The 19,898-nt window shown below is 44.6% G+C and overlaps 1 protein-coding gene across 1 annotated transcript in view; it reads left to right on the top strand.

Moving 5' to 3' along the window:
* Positions 1-19,898, top strand: part of AR (androgen receptor) — a 116,668-nt gene that overhangs the window by 89,212 nt on the left and 7,558 nt on the right. The window contains exons 5-7 of the mRNA XM_084639808.1: positions 14,761-14,905; positions 17,567-17,697; positions 18,499-18,656. Of these exons, the coding sequence (XP_084495934.1) occupies positions 14,761-14,905; positions 17,567-17,697; positions 18,499-18,656 (434 nt within the window). The remainder of the gene's footprint in view (positions 1-14,760; positions 14,906-17,566; positions 17,698-18,498; positions 18,657-19,898) is intronic.

Below are 19,898 nucleotides of genomic sequence, written 5' to 3'. Positions count from 1 at the left end.
GAAGGTAACTTACAGGGTAATAAGATTCAAAACAGAGGATTCCCCTCTAGGCAAAACTTCAAAATTACAAAAACAGGGATAAACCTCTCTAGCACAGGGAAAATTCACAAGCTAAAACAAAAGATACTCTAACGCATTTCCTTGCTATTACTTACTATTTCTGTAATTTTAGATGTATCATTCAGTAGGAGCTGGATTACTTGCTTGGTCTCTCTCTTTGTCTCCCGAGAGAGCAACAACAGCCCAAAACAAAAACCTTCCCCCACAGATTTGAAAGTATCTTCTCCCCTTATTGGTCCTTTTGGTCAGGTGCCAACCAGGTTATCTGAGCTTCTTAACCCTTTACAGGTAAAAGAGGGATTTTATGCTATCCTTAGCTGTATGTTTATGACATCCCCCCCCCCCCCAATCATAGACCATGCTGGACAGCCTGCTCCACACTGGCTGTGATTTCTTCCTGGAGCTCTAGGAGAAAACAGAATTAATAAGACACATGTACCTCTAGATATACTACTGATTATTTAAGAACTAACTATTTTCCACATTTCAAGGATGATTTTAGCCAGTTGATTCTGGGAAACTTTCACGGGAGAGTGCATCAGCCACTTCATTAGAAGCTCCTGAAATGTGTTATATTTCAAAATCAAAATCTTGGAGAGCTAAACTCCACCAAAGAAGTTTTTTTGTTGTCCTTGATGGTATGAAGCCACTTCAGTGCAGCATGGTCGGTTTGTAGGTGGAAACGCCATCCTCAAACGTATGGGCGTAGCTTTTCTAAAGCGTAGACAATAGCGTAACATTCTTTTTCACTGACTGACCAGTTGCTTTCCCTCTCAGATAGCTTCTTGCTCAGAAACACGACAGGATGGAATTCTTGATCTGGTCCTTCCTGCATTAAAACTGCTCCCACACCACGCTCGGACGCATCTGTGGTTACTAGGAAAGGTTTGTCAAAGTCTGAGGCCCTTAGCCCAGGGTCAGACATGAATGTCGCTTTAAGCTGGTTAAAGGCCTTCTGACACTCCTCAGTCCTCTGAACTGCATTTGGCTGTTCCTCTTTTGGTTAGGTCTGTCAGTGGGGTGGCGATTTGGCTGTAGTGTGGTTCAAATTGCCTGTAATATCCAGCCAAGCCTAAGAAGGATTGGACCTGTTTCTTTGTCTTTGGGACAGGCCACTTTTGGCTAGCATTCACTTTGGCCTATAGGGGGTTTGATAGTTCCTTGACCCACCTGGTGTCCAAGGTAAGTCACTCTGTTTGGGCCTATTTGACACTTCTTAGCCTTAACAGTTAGTCCTGCCTCCCTTATGTGCTCGAAGACTTTTCATAGATGCTCCAGGTGTCCTGCCCATGAATCAGAAAAGATGGCCACATCAAGGTAGGTGACTGCAGATTCTCCCAATCCCACTAGGAGACTATCAACAATTTTTGGAAGGTAGCAGGTGCATTTCATAACCCGAAAGGGAGCACATTAAATTCATACAGTGATGAAGGCTGACCTTTCCCTGGTGGATTCATCCAGCAGTACTTGCCAGTACCCCTTGGTTAAGTCTAAGGTAGAGATGAACTGGGCATGTCCCAGTTTCTCCAATAGCTCATCTGTGCATGGCATTGGATAGTTGTCTGGGCGAGTTACAGCATTTAGCTTACGGTAGTCTACGCAAAAGCGTATCTCCCCATCTGGTTTGGGAACTAGAACCACTGGAGATGCCCATGCACTGTTAGAGGGACGGATTACACCCATCTGTAGCATGTCCTGGATCTCCTGTTCTATAGCAGTTTTGGCTTGAGGAGACACCGAGTAAGGTTGGGTTCTAATTGGGCAAGCATTACCTGTGTCAATGGAGTGGTATGCCTGTTCGGTCTGTCCTGGGGTGGCTGAGAACATCGGAGCATAGCTACTGCACAGCTCCTTGATCTGCTGTCGCTGCATACACCCAAGGGTCATGGAGAGGTTCACCTCTTCCACGCCACCGTCACTTTTTCCTTCATAATAGACGCCTTCAGGCCATTCAGCATCATCTCCTCCCTGGGCTGTAAACTGACAAACCTTTCATTCTCTGGAATAAAAGGGCTTTAAAGAATTAACATGGTACACTTTAGGCTTTCGGTTGGAGGTGGGGAATGCTATGAGATAGTTAACAGCCCCCAGGTGCTCTTGGACCGTGAATGGTCCTTCCCACGATGCTTCCATCTTATGGGCCTGAAGCGCCTTAAAGACCATGACCTGGTCCCCTACTTTGAAGGAACGCTCTCTGGCATGTTTATCATACCAGGCTTTTTGCTCTTCCTGAGCACATTTTAGGTTCTCTAGCAAGGGCTAAAGAGGTTCGGAGCGTGTTTTGTAGGTTGTTTACAAAGTCCAGAATGTTATTTCCTGGAGAAGGCGTAAATCCCTCCCATTGCTGCTTCACCAACTGTAATGGCCCCTTAACCTTGCGGCCGTACACAAGTTCAAATGCTGAAAACCCTAAACTGGGATGTGGTACAGCTCTGTAGGCAAAGAGCAACTGCTGCAACACTAGGTCCCAATCACTAGAGTGCTCATTTACGGCTGTGCATACCATGGCCCCCAAAGTTCTATTAAACTTCTCCTCCAGGTCATTTGTTTGATGGTGGACAGCAGTGACCAGTCAGCTGGATGATGTTTTAAATGTAACGAGCTGGGGCATGTATAGGCAAACTGCCCCAAGAACCCAAAAAGATTACAGTTCATTGTACCGGGGTCACACCAAAGATCCTCAGGCCCAGATGCCTCCCAGATACCCTCAGAGGGAAGAGAAACTGAGTGTGGGCGGGAAGAAAGTTACCACGGAGGGACACTGGAGCACAGGTGTCAGCTATCCACCAATCCTTAGTGGACCCCAAGTTCTTCCACCCAGAGGCCCAAGTGATGATTCAATCCTTCAAGTCAAACTCTTTTGACTTGTCTACAGCCAAGTTGCCTGTCCAGTACAAGGGCTGGTCGGGAATGTGGACTTTTGCAGTCTATGATGATTATCCCATTCCCATGCTACTGGGGGAAGACTTGGCCAACCATGTGAAGCTAGCCAAGAGGGTAGGAATGGTCACCCGCAGCCAGGCTAAGCAAGCCTTCACACCTAGCTCTGTTCCTGAGCCTCCTACAAGGGTCCAGTCTGTGTTACCAGAGACCCAGACTGGGGTGGTGGAACCGGACCCCATGCCAACGTCTGTGACAGCAGTAGTAGATCCAGTCACAGAGACCCAGCCAGAGCAGGAACTGGTGGAGCAACCAGCACCAGAACCATTGCCGGCACTGAATCCAATGCTTGCAACCCCGTCTGCAACCCCAACAACAGAAGGCACCTCTGAGCCTGCTCTGGCAACAGCAGCTAAACCTGCGCAAGAAGCTCAACTGGAGCCTGAAACACAACATAGTGCACCAGCGGAGAGTGGTTCACAGTCAGCGAAAACAGCCCCATCACCTCCATCGCTTCCAGAGGGATCAAGCCCAAGTCCACAATCCAGTGAGGAACTGATGTCTCCAGCATCAAGGGAACAGTTCCAGGCCAAGCAGAAAGCAGATGAAAGCCTCCAGGGAGCTTGGACGGCGTCACAGAGCAACCCACCACCTCTCAGCTCTTCTAACCAATCCCGATTTGTTGTAGAAAGAGGACTTCTATACAAGGAAACTCTTTCTGGTGGGCACTAGGAGAACTGGCATCCTCAAAGACAGTTGGTAGTTCCAACTAAGTACCGAGAAAAGCTCTTGAGCTTAGCTCACAATCATCCAAGTGGCCATGCTGGGGTGAACAGGACCAAAGACCGTTTGGGGAGGTCATTCCACTGGGAGGGAATGGGCAAGGATGTTTCTTTCTATGTCTGGTCTTGTGAGGTGTGCCAAAGAGTGGGAAACCTCAAGACCAGGTCAAAGCCCCTCTCCAGCCACTCCCAATAATTGAGATTCCCTTTCAGTGAGTAGCTGTGGATATTCTGGATCCTTTTCCAAAAAAGACACCCAGAGGAAAGCAGTACATACTGACTTTCATGGATTTTGCCTCCCAATGGCCGGAAGCAGTAGCTCTAAGCAACACTTTGGCTAAAAGTGCATGCCAGGCATTAACAGACATTTTTGCCAGGGTAGGTTGGCCCTCCCACATCCTTACGGATTCAGGAACTAATTTCCTGGCGGGAATCATGAAAAGCTTTTGGGAAGCTGTAACCAGGCGCAGACTCACCGGTGGTACCTCCTGCTGGTCGTCTCAGGAAATTAGTGTTCCAGCCTCCGAAGTGCCCTCTTCAGGCCGGTGTCTCACCTTGCTGCTGGTTCCCGCGTCCCTCCCAGGACCCCGGTGCCCCTTTCACTGGGTGCTGTACCCTGGCAGTACCCCACAATTCCGGGTCTCCCCCCTCCCAGAGAAACCCCTCACCCACCATCCCTACCTCACCTCAGTCATAGGGTCCTGCCAGTCACCAGCTAGTCCCTGCATCCTGGGGCAGACTGCAGTATGAGCCACTCATCACAGGCAAAGTTGGGTTTGGACTTGGTGCCTCTGCCTACCCGTGGCTGCCCCTGCAACCCCCATACCTAATAGGCCTTCCCAGGCCTGCAGCCTGGGCCTTTCCTAGGCCAGAGCTCCCCAGCTCCCTTGGCCTTTCCCCAGCCCTGCTCCAAATTGGATCCTCTATTCAGGTTTCTGCAGCCAGGTCCCTCCCTCTCAGAGCTAAAGAGAGAGAGTCTCTCTGGGCCTCTGGCTCACAGTCTTTATAGAGCCAGCTGGGCCCTGATTGAGGTGTGGCCCCCAGCTGAGGCTGCTCTGCCAATCAGCCCAGCTCTTCCCCTGCCCCAGCTCTCTTCCAGGGTTAACTTAAACCCCTCTGGGCCCAAGCGGGTGTCCACCCCACTACAGAAGCTCATGGAGTGAACCACTTGGTTGCCACCATCAAACAGTGTACTAACTTGGGGTGTAGTTGGGGCCTAGGGCTGCCCCCGGTGGTATGGTATGGTCTCGGGGTGTCCCTTCTGGTATCGGCCCAAACTGCAACGAGGGTTTGTTCCTCTCTGCTACCTCCACCTGCTTTGTTCCGATCTGCTCTACCACTCTGACGGTCTGGGACTGCTCATATTGATCAGCATAAGAAGCAAGACTTTCTGCTGAGTCCATTTTCTTATCCCATAAACAGTGTTTTACATCATCACTGGTCATAGTCAGGAACTGCTTCTGTACAACCAAATCACACATCCCTTCAAAGCTAGTTACACCCCTTCCTTTGACCCATTTATCTAACAGATCCTTCATCTGGTTTACATAAGCCACATTACTGAGTCCAGCCCCTCTCTTAAGGGCTCTAAATTTAACTCTGTAAGTTTCAGGTGTAATTTGAAAGTGTTTCAAAACCAAATCCTTAAATTTACCATAGTCAGAAGCATCCTCAATAGGTATCTTGTTGAATATGTCCAGAACTCTTCCAGTCAATTTTGCTACCAATGTGGTCATCTTGTGATCTTCAGGAATTGCATGGAGGGTGCACAGTCTCTCAAAGGTGATGAAATATTCAATGATATCACTGGATTCATCATACTGTGGACATAGTCACTCCCATCTGTGGATTTTTGGGGACATGGAGTCAGCTGCTGAAGGGTTCTGTCTTTTCAACTCCATAACAGCCAGTACATGCTTCCTCTCTCTTTCCATCTCCTCCTGAGCATGCTTCTGGGCCTCCATAGCTCTCTTGTGGGCAGCTTCCTCTGCATTAATTTCTAATTGTCTCAATTCCATCCGTCTCTTATGTTTGTTTTCTTTCTCTTTTGCTTCCAGTCTAGATAAATCTAGTTTCTTTTGGACATCACTTTCCATCATTTTAGCCTCCCTGTGGTTAGCCTAGCCTAACCTGAGATTATTTCTGTAATTTTAGATGTATCATTCAGTAGGTGCTGGATTACTTGCTTGGTCTCTCTCTTTGTCTCCCGAGAGAGCAACAACAGCCCAAAACAAAAACCTTCCCCCACAGATTTGAAAGTATCTTCTCCCCTTATTGGTCCTTTTGGTCAGGTGCCAACCAGGTTATCTGAGCTTCTTAACCCTTTACAGGTAAAAGAGGGATTTTATGCTACCCTTAGCTGTATGTTTATGACACGCCCCCCAAATCATAGACCGTGCTGGACAGCCTGCTCCACACTGGCTGTGATTTCTTCCTGGAGCTCTAGGATAAACTTTGCTTTCCACTTTCTGAGTAGACATTGTTTTCCACTGTCTAGACAATACGGCTTCCAGAACAGAAAGTGGGTATTCAGTTCTATTAGAAACCTCAGTTTAATATAATGTATCAGTGATGGAATGTAAACACTAAAATTTAATAAATTAAAATAACTGATTTTGATGAGAAGGGAACTAAAATTTCCAATTTTTGTTATTAAGGAAACTCATAAGCTGCCAACCTTGTAAAAATAAAAATGTCTAGTAGACAAATAAAAATGTTTATTAAGAGAAGCTAAAAGCATCTCTCCATAAAACTGTATTGTGTTCACATTAATTGCAAGAAACTGTCTATGCTTTCAACTCTTTAAAATTAAAATGAACAATGAGTTGAATCTTATTAAGATTTAACTTTGCAGGTGTTGGGCTAGATTCACAAAAGGGCTTAGGTATCGAAGTACCACTTTAGGCCCCTAAATCCCAGAATCAGGCCCCATTGGGATTCACAAAACTCCTGCTCAGCTGCCCTCAAAACTTGTAGGTACCTAAAATCATTTTGTGCCTACATTTTTGCAGTAAAAGTTCCCTAGGCACCTATGTCTCTGCCTCCAAGTGTACGCACTGCTGCCCCACACCAGGCATCTGTATGCCTAAGCCCCAGAGTGATGCATGACTGAAGGAATACAGGCATTTCCTGCATGCTCAGACCTTGCCTGCTGGATCTGGCCCCTATAGGTGAGCGTGCACAAAACAGCTCTTGCGGGGAGATGGAGCTCCCTCATAACTCCTAGCCCAGTGGTTAGGGTATCCAATTGCACCGATTCCCCCCTTCTCCCCAGCAGCTTCTTGCAAATATGGCATAGACAGCTAACACCAGAGAGGGTTTGCAGTCAAGAATCCCAAGCAGAAGGAGGCACTTCCCTGCAACCTGGATTTAGGTGCCTATCTCCAAGAGAGGGGCGGGGCGGGGCTTTGCATGCACCCCTTTCGTTGGCACCTCCCATTGGCAAGGAGCCACTTCACATGCTGTGTTTTATGAATCCCATTTTTGGACACCCATCTCTCCTCATTCATTATATATGGAGCCTCCACACCAAAATCAGGCTTTGTGAATCCCAGTGATTTTCTAGGTTTCTAAAAGTTAGGAATGACTCGTTGTCACCAGGACTAAGTTCCTTTGTGTCTCAAGCCGATTGTTATCATGTAGGTGTGATCATACCAGGCAATCAGTTAAAAGATATATCATACTACACTATTAAATTAATAAGCTTTCGTGAGCTACAGCTCACTTCATTGGATGCATGCAGTGGAAAATACAGTGGGGAGATTTATATACACAGAGAATGTGAAACAATAGTTATTACCATACATGCTGTAACAAGAGTGATCAGGTAAGGTGAGCTATTACCAGCAGGAGAGTGGTGGGAGGGGAACCTTTTGTAGTGGTAATCAAGGTGGGCCATTTCCAGCAGTTGACAAGAACCTCTGAGGAACAGCGGGGCGGGGTGGGGGGTAAACATGGGGAAATAGTTTTACTTTGTGTAATGACCCATCCACTCCCAGTCTTTATTCAAGCCTAAATTAATTGTATCCAGTTTGCAAATTAATTCCAATTCAGCAGTCTCTTGTTGGAGTCTGTTTTTGAAGTTTTTTTGTTGAAGAATTGCCATGTTTAGGTCTGTAATTGCATGACCAAAGAGATTGAAGTGTTCTCCGACTGGTTTTTGAATGTTATAATTCTTGACATCTGATTTGTGTCCATTTATTCTTTTACGTAGAGACTGTCCAGTTTGGCCAATGTACATGGCAGAGGGGCATTGCTGGCACATGATGGCTTATATCACATTGGTAGATGTGCAGGTGAACGAGCCTCTGATAGTGTGGCTGATGTGATTAGGTCCTATGATGGTGTCCCCTGAATAGATACGTGGACACAGTTGGCAACGGGCTTTGTTGCAAGAATAGGTTCCTGAGTTAGTGGTTCTGTTGTATGGTGTGTGGTTGCTGGTGAGTATTTGCTTCAGGTTGGGGGGCTGTCTGTAAGCAAGGACTTGCCTATCTCCCAAGATCTATGAGAGTGATGGATCGTCCTTCAGGATAGATTGTAGATCCTTGATGATGCGTTGGAGAGGTTTTAGTTGGGGGCTGAAGGTGATGGCTAGTGGCGTTCCATTATTTTCTTTGTTGGGCCTGTCTTGTAGTAAGTAACTTCTGGGTACTCTTCTGGCTCTGTCAATCTGTTTCTTCACTTCAGCAGGTGGGTATTGTAGTTATAAGAACACTTGATAGAGATCTTGTAGGTATTTGTCTCTGTCTGAGGGGTTGGCGCAAATGCGGTTGTATCGTAGAGCTTGGCTGTAGACAATGGATCGTGTGGTGTGGTCTGGATGAAAGCTGGATGCATGTAGGTAGGCATAGCAGTCAATAGGTTTCCAGTATAGGGTGGTGTTTATGTGACCATCACTTATTAGCACTATAGTGTCCAGCAAGTGGATCTCTTGTGTGGACTGGTCCAGGCTGAGGTTGATGGTGGGATGGAAATTGTTGAAATCATGGTGGAATTCCTCAAGGGCTTCTTTTCCATGGGTCCAGCTGATGAAGCTGTCATCAATGTAGCGCAAGTAGAGTAGGGGCATTAGGGGATGAGAGCTGAGGAAGCGTTGTTCTAAGTCAGCCATAAAAATGTTGGTATATTGTGGGGCCATGCGGGTACCCATAGCAGTGCCGCTGATTTGAAGGTATACATTGTCCCCAAATACAGTTATGGGTGAGGACAACGTCACAAAGTTCAGCCACCAGGTTTGCCGTGACATTATCGGGGATACTGTTCCTGACGGCTTGTAGTCAATCTTTCTGTGGAATGTTGGTGTAGAGGGCTTCTACATCCATAGTGGCTAGGATAGCGTTTTCAGGAAGATCACCGTTGGATGGTAGTTTCCTCAGGAAGTCAGTGGTGTCTCGAAGATAGCTGGAATTGGCCCACCTTGATTATCACTAGAAAAGGTTCCCCCCCCCTCACCCCCGCTGGTAATAGCTCACCTTACCTGATCACTCTCATTACAGTGTGTATGGTAACACCCATTGTTTCATGTTCTCTGTGTATACAAATCTCCCAACTGTATTTTCCACTGAATGCATCCGATGAAGTGAGCTGTAACTCACAAAAGCTTATGCTCAAATAAATTTGTTAGTCGCTAAGGTGCCACAAGTCCTCCTTTTCTTTTTGTGGATACAGACTAACACGGCTGCTACTCTGAAACCTATTAAATTAATGGTCATGAATCATCTGATGAACAGAGAAAACCTCTGTTCACATCTGAATGAACTCTCGTTCATATGAATAAGAGCCAAGAATTTAAATAAATAGAATGGGTTTTTTAAATGAAATCCAAATCAGATTGAATATGTCCTTCACATTTTGTATTCGGGAACGAAATCTAGTCTAATCTTAACTGAAGTGAGAAACTGCCAAAGTATCACTCAGATTATATTTTGTAAATATGCTTTAAAATGTGAGAGGAAATACTGAATCTGATGCTTTTAAAAGTAAGGGGCAGTATGTTGAACATTATTTAAACATGTAGCAATACGTACTGGCCTAGATTTTCAAAAATGACTAGGGATTTGGGGCATCTAGATTTTGAGACACCTTAAAGGGGCTTGATTTTCAGAAAAATCAGGCCTCTTGAAGGTGTCTTGAGTAGGGTACCCAAAATCATTAGTTACTTTTGAAAATATAAGCCACTGTGTTCATTGAAACACAGTAAAGCTGTCTTTTAGGCTAAAAGGCATTGAGAAATATTTATTTTAAAGAATGTTCTTTAAGTATTAATCATAAAGATAATAGTAACAGAAGCAAAAGCCATATAGTTTTAGAGAACATACTTAACAGATAATGAACAAAGGTGGCAGAGAAAATGTTATATTAAAGATCGGGTGAAACATTTAACTAGAATGTTGAAAAACCAATATTAAGTCTTGAAGGGAAATCTGAGCAAAGTATGTGATGAGAACTGAAAACTACATAGGTCCATTAACTCTTTGATTCACACACAAACAACACAGCTCCAAAGCACACACAAGTGATTCCAACCTCAGAACTGAATTAAGGAGAATAAACAGGTACTGATGTAGAGGATGAAGTTTTAGACCGCTGTTTCTTCCTCCTGATCCTGAGCCAAGCGAAGGAAAGCGATGATTGAAGTGATTTGGGGCCTAATTCAGAGCCTTTCCATTGAATTCATTGGTCTTTGGATTAGATCTGTATATTGCTGGGAATGGATTGATTGAATTAATTTATCACCCCAAAATATGCAGAGGCTTTAGGAATAGGCTAGAAAACTTCAAAGTGGACATCTCTTCAAGAAATAAGGTTACTGGAAGAGAAATGTCAACCTGAAAAGAAACACAGAGTTGTGCACAGCTGACCTAAGCTATACCACCCCACACTCAGGAGTCACGTGGACACTTTGCAAAGATTGCAGAGATATGCATGGCCAGAAAAGAATGTTCCCAGGAGGTATCTATCAGTTGCTTAAACTCTTGAAATTCCAAAATTAAACCAGGATGTCCCAAGGTTTATGGCCCTTGGTTCTGGGAACAAAACCCACAAGTAACAGCATGCAGTTACAAATATAAATCCACAAAAGACAACTTGTTTTCTCACTGGTTTGTAAGAAGGTGATGCATGAACACCCCTCTAATGTTCTGCATGGACCACCTCAGTTCTTCATAGAAAGCGAGGATTGTATCCTGTTTGGTCCATATCAGCTTTTAAAGGAAATCAGTCACTGGACCACTCATCAAAAATGAATAAAAGAACTATAATGTCTCTCTATCCGGCCTGTCCATCTTACATGTGTCAATGGTCTGCCTTCCAGACTCAAAGCAGCACCCCCTTTTAAATATATTCTCTATCATTTTGCCATGTGCCCTGGCTCAGAAGCTTCAGATCTATCAGCCACTGCTGGTGCCCCGTCTAGAAGATCCATTGTTCCGAGGGGTCAGGCTAGCATTTGAGAAACAATCCAAGCTGATGGCTTCAGTTTGCACTGAGATGGCTTCTCAGTGGTGGTCCTTCAATGAGGTGTTAGTCCCAGTCCCCGGGGAAGGTGCTTATTTGGTATGCAATTCAATAACCTTGCCTTGGGCAAGGTTAAACATGTATTCAGCACAGAATACAAAATGGAGGTCCTAATACAAAATGGAAGTTACAGTACCAAATGGAGTTCATTATTTGATCCAGACATGCCGCTGTCTGTCCCAGGAGTTAGAAAGAGAAAGGTGCTTTAACAAGGTTTCATCCTCTGTCACATCCCCTTCAACAGAAGTTACCTGCCCACTTATTGTAAAGACACTTCACAGCTTCCGAGTCCTTTTGAGCTCCTCAATGCATGTGGATGCCCAAATTGCCATATGTAGCAGTGGCTTTCATGGAGATACAGCCAGGCCTCTGTTTCCTTTTAGCTGATAAGGAACTGAGCCTTCTGGATAAGCCAAAAGTTCCTCCCCTCCATGGTGACACAAGTTGAAAATAAAGAAATGGAATGACAGGCCCAGTGATAGTCCAGTCCTCGTCCCAGCCATTGGCTCTCTCCTGAGATGCCACTCACTGTTGTCCCTTGATCCTGAGATATGGAGGGGAATCTTCATCCCAGCCTCTGCCAGGCCATTAATAGCTGCAAAAAATGCTCTTTTCCACTTGTGACTCGGCAGGAGACTGTGCCCCATCCTACTAGAGAAAGATCTGATTACAGCAATCCACATATTCATGTCCTTCAGGTTCAATTCAGGCTACTCATATCTAGGAATGAAGCCTAGTAGCCCATGAAATCTTCATCTGGTATAGATCTAGGGTGATCACTTTTCCCTTATTTGTAGGGACCATCCCTTGTTTCACTGATTTGCTCCTTTGGGTGACCACGCAGCCCTTATTTTAAGATGTATTAAAAGGTATTAAAACTGATAATAAGTACCATTTTAAACATTAAATTGAAGCTTATGATGATTGCTTGGTATACTGGAGGGCAGTAGAAATGTACCCATGAGAAAAAAATAAATACTATGCTAAGGGAAATGGTGTTTCCCTAAAATTTCCCTTAAAATAAAGCAATGTCCCTTATTTTTCATGTGCCCTTCCCTTATTTCCATCCAACAAAGGCGGTCATCCTATACAGAAAAACTGTCTGCACCTAAGCACAGGCTGCCATGAACAGGTCACCTGTGCACTTCTTTCTACTCTGCTTTCCCATTGAATACAGAGTCAAATTCAAAGTCTGTTTTTTAATATACAAAGCCCTCTATGGGAAACCTGAGAGATTGCCTCTCACTCCGTGACCATGCCCTGCCAAGACCGCTACTTTCCACTGCAGCCATTAATCTGCCGACCGGCATTGGGGCTTGTGAGTGCAGGAGTCATCCTTCACCAGACCTGTGTCTAGACCATTTAAGTGACTCCCACAAGAGATCAGAATGACCACAGACAGGTCTCCCAACATGCAGAACTAAATGCAACCCCACACACAACACGCACACACAAAGTACATGTAATTGTATGTATATTCTGTTAGCTTTCAGGCTACCCCTCCTGGCAAAGAAGGGCAAAGAGAATTTGTTGTTTTTCTTTTTCACTCAGGAAACACAAGGATACTATGACAGGTTTCAGAGTAGTAGCCACTTTAGTCTGTATCAGCAAAAAAAAAAAACCAAAAAAACGAGGAGTACTTGTGGCACCTTAGAGACTAACAAATGTATTTGACCATAAGCTTTCGTGGGCTAAAACCCACTTCATCGGATGCATGCAGTGGAAAATACAGTAGGGAGATATATATACACAGAGAACATGAAAAAATGGGTGTTGCCATACCAACTGTAATGAGACCAATCAATTAAGGTGGGCTATTATCAGCAGGAGAAAAAAAAACTTTTGTAGTGATAATCAGGATAGCCCATTTCAAACAGTTGACAAGAAGGTGTGAGTAACAGTAGGGGGAAAAATAGCATGGGGAAATAGTTTTTACTTTGTGTAATGACCTATCTACTCCCAGTCTTTATTCAAGCCTAATTTAATGGTGTCCAGATTGCAAATTAATTCCAGTTCTACAGTTTCTCGTTGGAGTCTGTTTTTGAAGTTTATTTGTTGGAGAATTGCGACTTCTAGGTCTGAAATTGAGTGACCAGAGAAGTTGAAGTGTTCTCCGACTGGTTTGTTAATGTTATAATTCTTGATGTCTGATTTGTGTCCATTTATTCTTTTGCGTAGAGATTGTCCGGTTTGGCCAATGTACATGGCAGAGGGGCATTGTTGGCACATGATGGCATATATCACATTGGTAGATGTGCAGGTGAATGAGTCTCTATGGTAATAAGGGCCACGTAGATAGAGCTAAAACCACCTTGAACTGAATGGAGCTTTCTTCCTATTTCAAGAGACCAGCCATTGTAAACCATCAAACTAGACTGGAGAATTCATCTACACACCAAATTCATTGGATAAGTAGGAAAGGTTTTTTATACACATGTATTACCTAACTGAAAAGAGAACTTGGTTCTAAGTTAAATACTTCTCAGAAAACACATACCTGCGTTTATAAAGCATGGAAATGATTTTAATGTATAATGTTTACTTGTATTTGCTAACAAGTTTCACCCTAGGTGCCTACTAGTAATATTGAGTCCATCAGTACTTAAAAGTCCTGAAAATGGAAAATCCCTTATACTAGCTCCATATAGCACTATTTAAACACGTGTGCTTTCGTGCAGTGAAATAAAAACGGAAAGAATGCATTCAGTCCTAAAGCAATTACAGCATAGCGGTAACACAAGGTTTGTGCTCACTTGAAATTGACAGCTTCTCAGACAAGAGACAGAAGTTTGAATTGATGGCTCATAATTATATGCTTAAGACTTTACCATTGTTTTAACATTGTAATGTAATGTAATGAAATGTAAAAATGTATAGAAAGCTAAGATCAGGATTGCAGGTTATCTATGGCTACATGTACTGGTAAATATCCAGAGAAATTAGAAATAGCTTTGAATTATTGACTGCATAGTCTGTGTGTGTGTCCCTCTGTGAATGGCAAATGAGCCTGTGGCATGGCTATGAATCATCCTGAGAACACTATTTTATTGTTTATAAAGTTCTTTGAGACTCTCGGAAAAAGATACTATATAAGTGCAACTTACTGTCCTATTTTAACACCCCAAGCTGTTTGTGTTTTCACCTGTTCTTTCTCTTCCTCCTACATTGAGTCACAACCCATCAATTGCAGCTTCTGGCTTGGAGGCTTCCAGTTTACTATCAGCATGTCAGTGCCATGACTCCAAGGTTGCAACACAGCAAGGTTGCAATTCTGTCATGTAGTAGAAGGAAGAGACTGAATTAGTTTGTGTATGCAGACATCACATACGCACTGGCTCAGAGCTGAACACACCGGTAACCTGGGACATATGGAGCTTAGGCTGTGGGCCACCTTGTCCTAACTTTCTAAAGTCCCCAGGAGCACAGATTGGGAATTAAAGTGCTATATTAAAAAACAGAAATTCTGGTGAATTGTTTGAATCCAGACCGAACTTGTGATCTCTGTTTACGGCCTTTGTAGGATTCCGTAACCTGCACGTGGATGACCAAATGGCACTAATCCAGTATTCCTGGATGGGTCTTATGATTTTCGCCATGGGATGGAGATCTTTCACCAATGTTAACTCCAGGATGCTTTACTTTGCTCCTGACTTGGTCTTCAATGAGTAAGTGTTAAATAGCAACAATTTGATATTTTGTATTGTTCATGTCAGAAAGGCTGCAGACAGAGAGTGAAAGAGGGACAGCTATCTAACAGGCTCCCTATGAGTACAGGTCAGAAAACCTCACACCAAGAGCTGCTCACATCATTTCAAAATTCAAGAATGTTGCTCATTTTCTGCTAGTTAATCTGCCGAAATCTCCTTGAGGTGATCCAGGAACAGTAGGTGGTGCTACCGAGCCTCTTCTATCCTTCTTCACCAGGCCCAGATAGACTCTGCATTCAGAGAAAGACGGTGCTAACTGTAAGAGACTAATCCCTGAGATCCTGCTGTGCTTCAGAGAGCCAGTGCAGCTCCCCCTTCACCGGTGGGCGGGTCAGGGCATGATCAGATGTAGCATGACCTAAAGTGCACAGAGAAGGGGTGCTTCCAACTGCTGGGAATGTTCAGACTCTGGTTGTTCTTTCCCAGACACGCTCACTACTGCTAGAAATTAATAGACCGGACTAAGAATAGCAGCTCTTTTATGACATCTTTCTGTTGTGCCCAGCAACCAGACTGTATTGGTCTGACAAGGCTTTTTAAAGGGTGGTTCAGAATGCTCTGAACCATGGAGTTCATTCTGAAACCACCAGCTCTCTCCTTTGTCTTCCTCTCTGCCTGGTCTCTTACACCACACCCATTGCCAGGGTATCCAAGCACCGAATTCAATACATAGTTAAAACACCTGCCTTTGTCTGAGTTGCCTTAAATGAAAAGGGGTCTCCTTTAAATCAGCAGTTTGGTGGATTTCTCCTACAGGCCTGTTGAGTTCTTAGCCCCACAGCACAGTTGTGTAAATGGAGACATAATTAACTTGTTAGCCGGCTTTACTGACAGCATGATAATCCTTGCCGAGCCAATAGCAACTTGTGTAATGCACCTCACAAAGTGAAAGATACGTTTATAAATGGAAGCTTTGCATAGCTGGCGGCGACCTAATTATTATGGCAAATGGCCTGGATGAGTAACGACCTGTCCTGGTAATATATTAGGGATTAGTATGTCAGATTATAAACCATCTGTATATGACATGTTCTTGGGGTGCAATGTGACAACTGCAGGTATTTTTATAGCATAAGGCATCTGTGACCTTTTCCATACAGAATTGTCCCATTTCCTTTCACATTGTTTGGAAACCCCTGAACACCAAATCTCACTTGGCTGGAGTGTTGGGCCTCATTGTCCGTGGCGGTGTCAGGGACACCAATCCCAGTGTCTGATCTCTCTTCATCAGGGCCCCCAGAAGGAGGAGGGTTGGCAAAGCCTGGCTCATTGCCCTTGCTTCAGCAGAGGGTGAAAGCTGAGGAAGCTGGGAATATCTCAGTATTGATACCCAATGAGGCAGGTCTCAGTATCGATCTCCAGACAATTCCCCTTCTTCTTCCTTCTGATATTTTATTATTTTCTTTCTTTTTCCTCCTCCTTATCTTCCTTCCCTGTCAGGAACCACCCCTTGGTTTCTCTCTTTCTTCCCTGTTTTTCCCCCTTCCCACCCATCCATACTGCTTCCCCTCCCCATATCACCCTCTTTCATATCCCCCCCCCCCCCCCCGGTCTCTCACTTCTCCCGTGCAGCTAATTTCAACAGCCCTTGCTCTCATGGGCCGTCTGACTGATAACAGTAAGCATTAGGCATGCTCGAATGGTAGAGGATGAGGCATCATGCCTGGTGTCCTGTCCCCCCTTTTCCCCGCACACACACAATACGCATCTTCAGCCAGCACTGGTGCTGTCTCCAGCACCTGACTCCTGAATCCTAACTTCAGCTGGTGTTCTGGATACCTGCTCACTTGGGGCATTGCTTCTTCAGCTGGTAATGACCTCTCCAGCTGCCCATACATTGGCATGTGCACCAGGAGTCCCTGGTTTTCATGGCGTAACTGCAGTGCTAGAAGTTTCAAGCCTCTCCGTGTGATGGGACATTTGCAGCTGATTCACCTCTGTGCCTTATACAGTGAAGAAATCCATAGAACAGGTACATGTAGTTCACAGAATGATCAAAATAGTGTGTGGTGGAGGGTTAGAGATTTAACAAGAGAATCTTCTTCCTGTCAAAGGAGCCACAATGGAACTGGTTCTTCAGCATTAATTTACCAGTTTGGAATGGTGGCAACAGAGTGTCAGGAGTTCCTGCAGTGTTACTGTCTGATTGGCCCTCAGCTAAGTTGTGGCAAAAAAAAAAAAAATAGTGATCCGGAGGTTCCCCTTGTGTCGTCACTGAGACCACAGACAGAGTGTGAGCATGGCGCTCAGCACAAAGCCTGATTCTTCCTCCAAGCACTCACACAAGGATAGATGCCCGTGGTTTGTTACATAGGGTACATTGGTGCTGTCACTTTTCAGCAAGTGAGAAGATCAGGTGAACCTTAAAATCCCACTTGATCATCCCATTCCCCATCAAGCAAATGCTAGGTGGTATTTTGGAAAACTTTCTTTTCCTGAATTCAGGCCATGCTGCTGTTGAGATCCCACAAGAGATAAAGACTAGCTCCTTTTCAGATGGAACATGCTAGGGTAAATGCAAAGTTGTTGAGTCTTTGTTTTTTTTTTAAATAAATATCTCGATCAGCCTGCATATCAGACCAGCAGTGCTTTAACCTTCTCACCAATGCATCTTGCCAGGTACCGAATGCACAAATCCAGAATGTACAGCCAGTGTCTCAGGATGCGACATCTTTCTCAGGAGTTCGGGTGGCTTCAAATCACGCCCCAGGAGTTTCTCTGCATGAAGGCACTACTCCTCTTCAGTATTAGTGAGTGGCAACATCCTTCTCTGAGCAGATTAATAGTTGATATGCTCTGTGGGACCCTGTATGAAGTTGCAAAAAGAAAAGGATGCATCCGATGAAGTGAGCTGTAGCTCACGAAAGCTCATGCTCAAATAAATTGGTTAGTCTCTAAGGTGCCACAAGTACTCCTTGCTCACGAAAGCTTATGCTCAAATAAATTGGTTAGTCTCTAAGGTGCCACTAGTACTCCTTTTCTTTTTGCAAATACAGACTAACACGGCTGCTACTCCGAAACCTGTATGAAGTTGGTTTCCCCACATGTCCCTGCTGTGAATGTTTGCCTCAGCTGTTGTGCCGAGAGGCAGAGAGATGGCTTCAGAACTAGAAATTAGATGCCATAGTGGAGCCAGCAAAGACCACTACAGCCATCCATCCTGCCCTCTGCATTTTGCAGGAGTCCTCCCAATGTAATGCCCTTATCTAACCTGCTCTTGAGTCCTACTCATGATGGGGGTTTGGCCAACTCCCTTGCTTTTAAGAAATGGACCTGTGAGTGGCTGAGCAGGAAAATCGGACCTCAGCTTGTGACGGGTCTGATGTGCTACCTTTGTTTTGTGATAATCACAACACCAGACAAAGGCTTTGTTAGTGGAGGTACAGCCCCCTCCCCCGCCCCCATCCCTAGACAGTGAGCCTCAATCATCCACAGTGGGAGCGAAGATGAGGGGAATGACTGGGGATGTGGGGGGTTTTCAGTCTTCCTGTTGCTCTTGTTTTCTTTTCTCTACGCATGATCATTGTTTCCTCTCCTTGTCCCCATGCCAGTTCCGGTGGATGGCCTGAAGAATCAGAAGTTCTTTGATGAACTTCGAATGAACTACATAAAGGAACTTGATCGTATCATCGCTTGCAAGAGAAAGAATCCCACATCCTGCTCTAGGCGATTCTACCAGCTCACCAAGCTCCTGGACTCCGTGCAGCCTGTAAGAGGGGATGAAATGGCATAAACCTGGAAGCACTAATAACTTTAGCTGGGGTCTAGCAGATTCAGGGCTCTGAGATTTTTCAGGGGTGAGGCAGGAATCTTGCAGTTACAAACAAGGCACATAAGGAGATAGCTTCATAAGTGGTGGCTGTAATGTCAGAAAAGAGGATTTTGACCTGAGATTATTTTTTTATTTACTTCTCTCTTTTATTGGTGTTTCTGTAGGCGAAAGCTCAGAGGCAGATGAACTCTTGAGAAAGATCTTGATTCTATGCCAGTATCAGTGGTAAAAAAGAACAAAGGAGAAAAACTTTCAGGAAACAATATGGTCTATATAACACTTGTTACTCACAAACCTGTCCATTGCCTAAGATAATTAAACCAGATTAGCAGTTAGCTAGCCTCAGTATCTGCAATCTTGAAGATATTTCTGGCCGTAAGTATAGGGAAGTACAAGGGAATACTGCAGAGAAACTAAAATGAGCGTATGTATTTATTTTAGGTAGAACTTGCACATTTTTGAGCACCGCCACTGTGGAAGGTAGTTTTGATGTTTTTCAAACAGCCTGTGGGTTGTTAACTGCTCTTTAACTCTCCACTGCATAAGCATGGAGGGCTTTTGGGAAAAGATATTGCAGTGTACCTGAAGATCATAGAACTCAGTCAGACACATCAGCTGCACTCAGTCAGTCAAAGCCAACTGCCATGCGAAAGTGCGGTTCCTCTCTGAAAAGTGACTGTATAAGTGGCAATTACTCCAGGTCAAACCGGCTCATTTAGAGATTTTTTTCCCCCAAATTGCCAGCTCAGCAGGCTCCTCCTGAGATCTGAACATCAAGCTGGGTCTTATCCAAGGCAATAACAAAAATTCTGCAGTCGGAACTTAGTTAACAATTCTGTTGGTGATACACAAAGCACTACAGAATCCATCTGCTTCCATACAGCTGAATCTCTGCACGGAAACAATAAAAGAAACAGATTTTACTTAGTAAAGCCAGCAGCCCTGACTCCGAACACGCACAAGGCGCTGATCTCTGTTTGAATAAGGTGCCATTTGCACAGTCACTTTTCTGAGAAGAACCACAGTCTAGTTAGTACCTTCTGAACTTAGAGCTGGAGCACCACAGTGCTCTCTAAGGTGCCACAAGTCCTCCTTTTCTTTTTGCGGATACAGACTAACATGGCTGCTACTCTGAAAACTGCCTGGATTGCTCACTTGCTCATTCTTGGGATGAATAAT

This window comes from Lepidochelys olivacea, assembly GCF_965140295.1.
Source record: "Lepidochelys olivacea isolate rLepOli2 genome assembly, chromosome: 9".
In the NCBI taxonomy this organism is placed as follows: domain Eukaryota; kingdom Metazoa; phylum Chordata; order Testudines; family Cheloniidae; genus Lepidochelys; species Lepidochelys olivacea.
This window is presented reverse-complemented; position numbering and strand designations above follow the sequence as displayed.